Source organism: Punica granatum, chromosome 7 (genome assembly GCF_007655135.1).
Source record: "Punica granatum isolate Tunisia-2019 chromosome 7, ASM765513v2, whole genome shotgun sequence".
NCBI classification, from domain to species: Eukaryota; Viridiplantae; Streptophyta; class Magnoliopsida; order Myrtales; family Lythraceae; genus Punica; species Punica granatum.
Window position 1 is genome coordinate 19833666 of NC_045133.1, and position 10706 is coordinate 19844371.

The window sequence follows — 10706 nt, forward strand, 5'->3', positions numbered from 1 at the left end:
CGACCAATGGACAAATGTGCCTCAACCTCGATGGGATTCGACCTGTCTATTTTTCTTGCAACTGTTTTCCCAAACTAGACTTAGGAAACATTTTGGTCGATAATGTTTTTTTTTTTTCCCAACTGAAAACAAGGCTCTATTTCCACCTCGACTGGCCCATTCCTCTCAATTAAGCCCAAATTTCTTTTGCCAGAAAACGAGTTTTCCTTTGGTAAAGAATAAGGAAAACAAGTCCATCATTGCGTCTCCCATTGATTCTGCGTTACAGCTTCAACCGGACTAGGAAGTGTTCACAGTACAATACGACATCGCAATGCAATCCCGAGTTTATAGCTGAAGCAAAGAAGCATGAGTCTTTCTACTCTGCCATTTCATTGTTAACATTCGAGATAATAACATTAGACAGGACTAAGACCCGCAAAAATCAAAACAAGCCATACTTAATTTTTTACAAGCAAGGAGGTGTTTAGTTTAGATACACAGCCAGAATTGTTGCAATATAAAGCTACACAACTGAACTAGACAGCTTACACAGATTCAGCACTACTGCTGGACCCTCGGAGGTGCTCCGGTTCCTTCTCTCCGTCATGCCACTGAAGGTACAGGGCACTTGTAACCCGGGTTCACGTGATCCCTGCTCACGGGCTTCTTGATGGACAGGCTGGGGCCGCCGAAGCAGAAGTACTGGGCCCTCAGCCTCTTCCCGAAAGACACGCGCTTAGGGTCCAGCTTTGGCGTGTCATCGTCCTGGACCCGGACGCTGTTAGAGTAGGACGGACCGGCAAAATCCTGATCAAAGAAAATCAACCCCTTCTGCTTGTCAACTGATGTTGGAGTAGACGAGACAGATGATCTCGAGAATGAGCTCGAAGGAGTCCTCCGCCTTGGGAGGTTCAGATGAGGCAGAGACTCTATAACACCTTGCCTTATTCCCGTGGCCAACTTCTTCCTGTTGGTTGGGCTTGAGATATCGCTCCTCACAGAAAGCGTCCGCTTGTGGCTCGGAAGAGCATATGAAGGCTTCGAGAATCTCTGCCTTAGCGGGACTGGAGTCGGAATTTCTTCATTACTTCCCGGCTTCTTCAAGCTCTTCTCTTTTGTCCGAGGCCACTGAAAAACCTTCCTGATAACCGAATTTGACTTCTTATTGGAGCATGAGTTGTCATTTGTTGAGTCGAATGACGACCCCGGATCACTCCCATCGAATGGTGAAGGGTTCTCAATTCCTGTGTACAAGAGAATCTCGCTGTCAGAAACTCCGAAGTTCGTCCCAGGGCTACTTCCCCCACAACTCTGCATCCTTAAGTGGGATGCAATGGCCTTTCTCGCGGAGGAATCTTTACTTTCAATGCCGAACATAGCTCCGGCAGAAATCAAATGCCGAATCAGTATATCTGAAGAAGCAGATTTTGGCCGTTGCTTAAGCAGATCGAGAGGGGTCATTCCATCATTATCTCGGACATTCACATTAATCGATCGCACAGTCATGAGGAGCTCTGCCAGCTCGGCATGTAGGTTCCCTACAATGGCCACATGAAGCGGGGTGCGCCCTTCATTACTTCTCACATTAATAACGTCCTCGATGTTGAAGAACTGTCCATGGATCAATGCCTTCACAAGCTCCATCTGCCTATCTAGTCTACGAAAGGCAGGGCTGTGGAAGCCCGAGACGGCCATGTGGAGAAAAGTTTCTCCTGCATTGTTTCTGACGGAGGCCAACGCGGGAGAAGCAGAAACTAGGACTCGAACTGTGGCCAATTGGCCTTTGTGGGCTGCAAGATGCAAGGCCGTGTTGCCATTGTTGTCTGTAGAGTTGAGAAGATCGTTGGATTCCATCAGATACTTCACTACCTGCAATAGAATCAAGACCATAGATGAAATTAAATAGTAGAGTATGATTTTTTTTTCCCCGCTATGTAACATTAAGAGCCTTGTACCAGATTTTGGTAATAGTTTTCGACAAGATATTGCATATATATCGAAAAGTGGGTTAGAATAGCTGAATGGTAGCAGCTCAAAGGCAAATAGTTGAAAACCTTAGCAGCATCGATTTCATGAAAACCCAAGCAGCAAACTTTTTCCTCTTGAAAGCTACAAAAGATAATGCGGGCATTACTTCGAACTCACTCACCTCAACCTGCCCTTTCCCAGCCGCTGCATGCAAGACCGTCGAGCCATTAACATCCCTATAACCCAAAACATCATCGCACTCGCCCAAAAGCTCTTTCAGAATGACCAAGTTCCCTCCTCTAGCAGCAGCATGGACAGCTCTGTTCATCATCTCCCGTCTGTACATTGAAGGGACTGCTACTTGCTCCTCCTCAAACTCCCCGCCTTTAAACCTCGGAGACACTGCAAAGTCGTAAAGGACCCTAAAGACTTCACAGTTTTTGCTCCTTGCTGCAGCATAAAAGATATCGGTCACCCCGTATTCTCCTTCCCCGAAGACGAGCAGTGGGTCCCTCTCCAGCAGTTCTTGGATGAAACCCAAGTCCCCGGCTGATGCAGCTGTGTACATAAGCCACCCGCCATAGCCCGCTCCAATAAGGGAGTTCTTCCCCTTGTTGGATTCACATTCCACCAGGAGCTTTCGTGCAACCTGTTTGCATAACGTTGATACATTATATTAGAAAATGACATCAGATTTAATTGCGCAATGGATAGTTTCATCAGTTCAACATGTTAGCGAGAGAAACTGATCCAAATGAATCTCATTATATGAATCATATCCTTCAATCGAATAGGTGCTTCTATTTAGAATTGAAGAGCGTATGCATTTCTATAACTTTTTACGTGCAGAATACAGTTTTACTTCCTTTCCTCTATTCGACTTTTTTCTTCAGAAAAACAAATAATAAGCGTTAATCGTTTGGCCAAAAATCAGATTTTCAGTAGTGCAATCCTACCCATAATACCTAAGAAAAAGGGGAAAGTGGACACATTTCCACAACCAAACGGTCTTCACCTAAATTAGTATTGCAACTTTACTGAATTTTCTTTTCATTACCTGAAAGCGGAATCTGGCAACGTCATGGAACTGCGCCTCATCATCCCAGACAGTCTCGAGGCGGCGGATCCGGCGGAGAGAGGTGAGCTTGAAGAGGTGGTTGTTGTCTATCTTGAGCAGCTCCCGGACAAGATCGTAGTGGCCATTCGCAGCAGCCCAGTCGATCGGGGATGCGTACCACCACTGGTCCCTCGTGCTCTCCCAACGAAGAGGGAAGTATGTAGGAGCCATCGAGAAGATGACAAGGACAACTAAATAGTTAGTTAGGGCCAGAGGTCCAAACTGAAATCCAAGGGGTTTTCCTTGGCTGCGGATCGAAGAGACGAGATTCAAGATGCTGCATGACGCAGAAAGTGCCGATAAATTGGCAGTTCAGATTCAGAATGAATAACAGAAACATGACAAAAGGAAGCTCAAAGCCAGAAACAAACTGTTGGAATATTCAGACAAGATCAAAGGAGCTGGCTGTTGTACGGACCAAAATAAAAATGTTTCGACCGAAGAAACCCGAGAAGTGTCCTTAAAGAACACACGGTTTGCTCAACAAGTGACAGTCTTTCATTTCCCAAAACTTAAAGGCACCGAACAAACAACCGAAACGAAACTCAACACGGTATCTTATTGAATGCTCCGTACATGGAAACAACGGAAACCCAGAAAACTTACTAACCGATGAGTCGGTGCAAAGCCCAAAAAATCAGTTTTTGGATGCAATGAACAATGCTAAGGAAACACAGTGGGGATTGGAAAGTGCAGCGACAGACATCAAAGGGTGCATCCAACCAACAAGAAGCGTGACAGTTAGTTTTCCCGGGAAGGGGACAGAGGATTTTCACCGGTGAGGGTGTTTTACCCGAGAAGACAGACAGCAATGATTTAAGCAGGTGAGCTGGTAACAGAATCGATCAATGAAGACGACCCGTGGAAAAAGCTCTGAGGGTGGAGAGAACAGGGGATGGTGGGCATTGAAGATCTTGGATGGAGATTATGATGAATAAACAATATCAATGGAAGACGGGAAACCGCAATGATGGCCCTATATTAGCAAAAGGAAACCCAGAAAGAGAAAGCGAGGGCAAAAGGGTGGGTCTGAGGAATATATATTAATGTATATATATATATATATAGTACATTTCTTCTTTTCAGACACAAAACATAGCGGGAGAGAGGACCCGCCATGAAAGAATGTCTGACAAAATTTTGAGTTTTTCCATGGAGGCAGAGGAAAGATGTGGCCAACTGGCCATTTCGTGATAATATGAAACTGGAGAGGGCAGAAAGACAAAAGGGTCAATTATGAGGACTAATTTTGAAATATAAGTAATTTAGGTCGGAGCCACCCCTTAGATTGCTCATAGTTTCGTTGCACGTTCCTAATAGGTTGGGTTTGGCATTTAATGTACTACACTTGGATTACTGTTAGATTACCACTTAGATAGATTCTCACTTTTAGAAATGCCGGTGATGTTCATTACCATGTTTGATATGGACTAATAATGTTATACATTCATAAGAATCTTGCTGTAATGTAGATAGTAAACTTCAATGGGAAAGTATATTACCAGCTAAGTGGAAAGGTGAACTTATCTTAGGTATTCAGTTATTAGCAATCTATTTCAGAAAAATATGGTAATCTAGTGGGCCCAAAAAATCTATAACCATATCAATTCATCCACAAGGATTACCTCATACCCATCGCTCAACTTAAAAATCTTTCTAAATCCAAAGGTTCCACTCACAAAGTGGGCCGACTATTTCGAATTGAATTAGTAAGAACCTGTTGGATTTCTAATACCAAGATTCACACAAAAAAAATGTATTAGAAAACTAATTAATTTTATCTTCTAAAGAAAGTTGATCAATTTTAATTATATTATCTGCGATATGATTCATAATAAAAAAAAATCTTGAAATTTTCATTCACCGAATAAATATAAGTATTCTTTTTGATCGAATAAATATAATATTTGTTTTATAATTTGAGGCCCTAAAATATTTTAAAGATATTTTGTATGTAGTTTTTTATTAATATTACATCCATTTAAATATATATAGTTTTTACACTGGTAATGTAATAATAAAGAAATTTCTTTGTATTATATAATTCATTTAATTTAGTCTTTCTTATTATTGAAATTTTAAAATATTAACAATTTCAGTGGCAATTTTACATATTAAAAATTATTTGAATATTGGTTGGAATTTACATATGAAAATTACATATCTATTTATTATTGTAGTACGATCATTGATTGGAAGATATTAATTTCAGAAAAGTTTATCATGTATATTTATTTATTATGATATTTATTTTAATAACTAAATTAATGAATTTATATGATAACTGATTTAGTTATGCAAATATGTTTGATTACAATTTAAAATATTGTGTGTTTTTATTAAAAAAATACTAAGTTAAGAATTAAAAGTAATTTTTCCATAATTGTGCTGTAGCTGAATTTTATGACCTTATATAATGATACCGATTTAAAATTTTCAAGTAAGGCCACCGAAAAGTATGAATTTATCAAAAAGCAATTCCTTCAATTTATAATAGTCGCCTTTTAAAATATTTTAGTTACATTTGAATATAATAAGTATATTAAAAATCCGTGCATCATACGGATAGTAGGTTGGTAACATTTTGTAATTTACATAATATCCAATGATTATTTAATGTATTAGCAGGTTATTAGACATACATTTTAGGAGGATTTTGCATTTTACGGGGTGTGCTAGTACCACCAGGTATCCGAAAGCGTTATATCAAGGGCCCCTACTATCCATATTCGAATCAAACCGTCCAATAATGAGTAAAACTCTTCCAGTCGATTAGCACTTTTGATTTGTTATGATCTGCATTTTTTCTGACCTCTTTTTTGTGATTTAAATGCCCATGGAATTCGTGAATAGGCTTAAACTTGCTGGATTTCATAGTCTTTTATGTGGTCATCAACAAACTAGGTACAAAGTTATGCATTGCACGAGTTTGAAAAATTATTTAATTATATAGTTTTAAAATGTTTCAGAGAACTGTTAATATATTAGTGAATTGAAAAAAAAAAACCTTTTGTTTTAAAACTTTTAACGTTCATTTGCGATTTTTAGTATTAAATGTTACAATTTTGTTAATAATAAAATAATTAAAAAATAAATAAAACTCAAACAAAGTATTGTCATCCCACGTATTGCACTTTCATTTTTGTCTTTTGTTATTTTCAGATGTGTTTAAAATAGATAATAAATTTAAGTGATATAGGAACGGAAGATTTTATTACAGCGAATATGAAAAAAAAAGGCATTGTAAAATACATTTAATATTTTATTTTGTCATGAATGGAGAAGTTATCTAATAAAATTAAGAAGAATAAAATTGCAATGATAAGGAAAACTGACTCAATTTGTACGAGATTATTATTGTTAATAAAACATTATGAAAAAAACTTATATTATAGAAAAATAAAAAAAATATACAGACGACATGAATAAAGAAGTATAATAGAAGTATTTATCATTAAATTTAAATTTAAAGTATGTAAGAGTGTATGGATCGTGAAGACAAATGGGTCAAGCTAAGGTGTAGGGGAAACTAAAATAGAAAGAGAATATTATTTAAAAAAAAGGATATTCGAGTGTTGTATTTATCGGACGTAGAGCATTGAACTTAGAAAAATATTTCCCATTCCGAAAAAAAACTTTAAGTTATTGAGAATACTTTTCATTTTTTAAGAAAATATTTAATTATATCCCTAAATATAAATAATGTAGACGAATATCTAAAACTCGTTCAACTTATGCATAGAAAATATGGTAAAATTCATTTTAATTTAATTAATAGATACATGAATTTATTTTTACATCTATAAGATCATTTACTTGAATGGTCATGCAACAATGAGGTGAAGGTTATCAAATTGATTGATTCAAATAACACGGTATTTTATCGAGAGCTAAGGATTATCAAATAGATCTAACATTCCACTCTTTGACTTTTACATATTATATATTAACGTGGAATCGATAAAAATGGAGATCTCTGAATTCCCGTGATCACAGGTTGAGAGGAATTGTTCCACATGAAAAAATTAGAGAGTAATTCACGAGTTTATAAGAGATCGAGTACTACAACCTACTGATTCGAGCTTTTGTGTCAAAGACGGTCTCAATCGCTTATAAGCCCAACGTAAATTTTGCATGATATTAGAGTGAGTTATGTTCTACTCGCTTGTGTGGGCTCACACCACGCCAAATCTCTTGCCGACTTCTAGTAGCCGAGCATCTCCTCTCTAGTCTTGGCTCGTAGTCCGTTGAGAGTTATCCCCCACGGAAAAATAGAATAAAAAAGTATAAGTTTATAATAGATTGAGTTTCACAACTTATTAGCTAAAGTTTCTGGATTAGAGATAAATCCAATAGCTTTTAGGTCTAATGAAATTTTACATAGTATCAGAATGGATCAGGTTCCCGCGTGCTCGTGTGGGGACTCACACCACGTCAGGCCCAAGTGTGAAATTAGTCCAAGTTCGAATTCGGAAGTCGAAGCTCGGCTCATAGTTGGTTTGACACCCTTGCCCAAGTGTGGAAGATGAAGCCCACCTCGAGACAGTTAAAGCCCGAGTCCGGAAAAGAGGAGAGTTCGACTCGAGATAAGTTGTTGAGAGCGGGTGTTAAAAGAGAAAGACTACAAGGTGCGAGGTAAGGCGAGTGTTAAGAGAGATTGTCCCATATGAAAAATTTATAAGAGAATGGATACCACAATCTACTAAAGAATGAATATCACAATCTACTGACTTGAACTTTTAGGTTGAAAACATATAATTCCAATGGAAATTTTGCATTACACAACACGTATAGGAAACAAAATACATCCAAGAAGTTATATGCATAGTTAGAGCTGGATTCCGATCGAATAGATAACTGACAGCAAAAATGTAGAATTGCAATTATACAAATAAAAATGATGCTTTACCATCGAAATTCGAATCTTTGGAGGGAAAATCGAGCTTTTACAGTTACTTCATAATCATGCTTCTCTCCACTAATGTTGATTTTCTCTTTCTTCTTGGTGCTGCTAATTCTTAGAAATCACAAAAACTTCTAACATAATTATGAACTTGTCAAAAGGTGAGGAAGAACGGAATTCAGAGAAATAAAGAGAAATTCTACGATCCAGATGCTAAATCAATGAATGACTCTTCAGAACTATTAATTCAATCAGTTGAAATCTATCCTAAAATGGTCGGTACCTTAATCAGATGATTTCCGAGAAATAAATCCTCTCATGAGTTGTAGAACTCCAGTCCAAGTAGTGGCCCTTCCCATTTTCTTTTTTCGGTGTGCATTGTGATATTCGAAAGTTTAATTGGTTCCAGCTAGTCTAGTTCGAGTTGAATCGACCCGTTAAGAGGTAAAGTTTTTCTAACATGAATTTTCTATATTCATAAGACTTGAATATGAAATCTCATTTAAGAAGAACAAACGCCAAATCAGTTGAATATTTAACTTTACATTGGTCCTTGTTTTTTAAATAATGTAGAATAACTTCTTGTAAAGCAAAATGAAATAGAAAACAAAGGATATTGCAGTGACCTTTCGAGGCAAGTAGGAAATAGATCTGCAGTTAGAGTGATAATTAGTTTCTGTTCAGATATGTTGGTGTAATCATTCCTTAAATAACTTTTTGAACCATTATAACGAGAAACTGATGCTTTCTCAACGAGAAATCTTTAGGTGATTCAATTTCACCATGCAATGTAAGAAAGTATCAATTTGATGGTATGAAATCAAAAAATTAGTGTTAATTACTGAAGTTATATACCATAATTGTTCTTAATTGGAAAATTTTCATTGATTTTTCTCACTAAATCATTGTAAAATAAGACGGTTTAAGATTTTCTCTATATCAAGAGAGAAAAGAAAAAGTGATTAGTCATCAAAAGAGGGTGTAATACACTGCTGCACGTCTTCGCCTCACAAGCAAGTGGTTCAAGATTCGATACCTAGTGGGATTATCCGTACTCCTTCATTAACTATTAAAATTTTTATTTGATTGTATTAAGTTCACGGACCTCTCTCGTAAAAAAAGTGTTTAATCCTCCTAAAAAAATGATTAATTCTAGTAAAAGCAGGGATGGATTTATGGGGACGCAGGGGCGATCACCCCTTGGATGCTGGAACAATTAACTACAAACTTTATAGTATATTTTGTCAAGTTTTCGATTTTTTTCAATGAATTATTATATTTTGTCCCTTTGACTTGAAGATTCTATTATTCTTTAACTTTTATTGAATTTCAGCCCAGAGTAAATTTCTGGCCCGTTTATTTGAGAAATTTTTTTAACTCTATTTCATTTATTTTCAATTCTACAATATAATAATTATTATTTTTTCTTTAATTTTTTAAATTTTTAATATTAAATTCTCTCAAATATTTATTACTTTTTCCACAATTCAACAATACAATCATTATTTTTTCTCAACTATTCATTACTTTGTCCACAATTTAATTATATAAGCATTACTTTCTTTTAACTATTCATTATTTTTTTACACTTTTTCTCATAATTCAACAACATAATCATTACAAATAAATTAAAACCAAAACTCAACTCAACTCAACTCTAAAACTAAACACAACCAAATATGTTCATGAGTAAAAGTTTTTTTTAAAAGTAAAATTACTAAAAGTTATGCGTAAAAATCTTCCTACTACTTATAACTAGTAAATGCCCAATTAAAAATGTTGATATCTTAAAATAGTCTTATTCATGAACATATGTGTTGCACATGCATAATGCAACTATCAGACTCCGTTCGTTTTCGTAATTGAGTTTTAAGATTTTAATTCTAACTTTTACTCTACTCACTATACAACGAAAATCAACTCTTCAAAGTAAAAAAGGTGAGCCCCATATATAAATCCATATACAGCTCCATTATACTCAATTCAATTTTAAATATTAAATTATCTCAAATATTCATTACTTTTTCACACTTTTTCTCATAATTCAACAATATAATCATTACAACTCAATTAAAATTAAAACTCAACTTTACTCAACTCTAAAACCAAACACACGAGCTTCTCCACGATGTCGACATAGCATGCAGTGATACATCAGCAAGAAGATGTCAACATAGACCTTTCTTTATAGTGTTTGTCCAATAAAAGAGTACAAATAATTCATAAGAGGAATCGAACCTGAAGTTTCGATATTTTCATATGAGAATGTGATCCCTTTTCTCCGATGGATTTTCTCATCTTTTTCCTCTGAGATGCGTATCAGAAGGGGAAAAAAAGATAGAGAGAACCAATTGGGCAAGCTAATTTAATTCAAGTTGCTAACTAAATAAATTAGCAAGAATTTCTAGGTATATTGAATACACTGAACTATATATTTAGTGTATATGTTACTTCTTTTGATGCACTGCATGCACTCTGATCTCCTTGGTCAATAAAATTGCAGAGACTCAACGAAGCTTTTTTTTTTCGGCTTCTTTTTTCTTTTTCTTCTTTCGGTCAACCTAAGATTTTCTTTTTCTTTTTTTCGATTATAAGAGAAAATCATAGATTTAATATTAATAAATAGAATAATAAATAAAAGGACATGGGTAGTTAGGGGCGGAGCCACAAGGGCTCCAGGGGGCACTTGCTCTCCCTGAAATTCAAGCTCCTTCAATTTTTGCCCCAAAAACTTTA

At 36.0% G+C, this 10706-nt stretch overlaps 1 protein-coding gene across 3 annotated transcripts; it reads right to left on the minus strand.

The window, feature by feature from the left end:
• Positions 1-330: 330 nt before the first annotated feature.
• Positions 331-4112, minus strand: LOC116214971 (serine/threonine-protein phosphatase 6 regulatory ankyrin repeat subunit B-like). 3 transcript variants are annotated; one of them, XM_031550512.1, is made up of 4 exons: positions 3861-4112; positions 3008-3344; positions 2132-2599; positions 331-1851 (listed from the first exon to the last, which is right to left on the minus strand). In XM_031550512.1, the coding sequence occupies exons 2-4, from the start codon at positions 3236-3238 to the stop codon at positions 586-588; spliced, it is 1965 nt and encodes a 654-aa protein (XP_031406372.1). In that variant the 5' UTR covers positions 3239-3344; positions 3861-4112; the 3' UTR covers positions 331-585. The 3 variants fall into 3 exon arrangements, with proteins under 3 accessions (XP_031406372.1, XP_031406370.1, XP_031406371.1); XM_031550510.1 differs by having other exon boundaries at positions 3678-4112; XM_031550511.1 differs by having other exon boundaries at positions 3674-4112.
• Between the last annotated feature and the right edge of the window lie 6594 nt (positions 4113-10706).

Excerpts from the sequence above, each read along its gene's own strand:
- LOC116214971 (XM_031550512.1), bottom strand. The coding sequence starts at position 3,238 with ATGGCTCCTACATACTTCCCTCTTCGTTGGGAGAGCACGAGGGACCAG. Across the intron at positions 2,600-3,007 it reads TTGCCAGATTCCGCTTTCAG|GTTGCACGAAAGCTCCTGGT; the intron begins GTAATGAAAAGA and ends TTATGCAAACAG. Across the intron at positions 1,852-2,131 it reads CTGGGAAAGGGCAGGTTGAG|GTAGTGAAGTATCTGATGGA; the intron begins GTGAGTGAGTTC and ends ATTCTATTGCAG.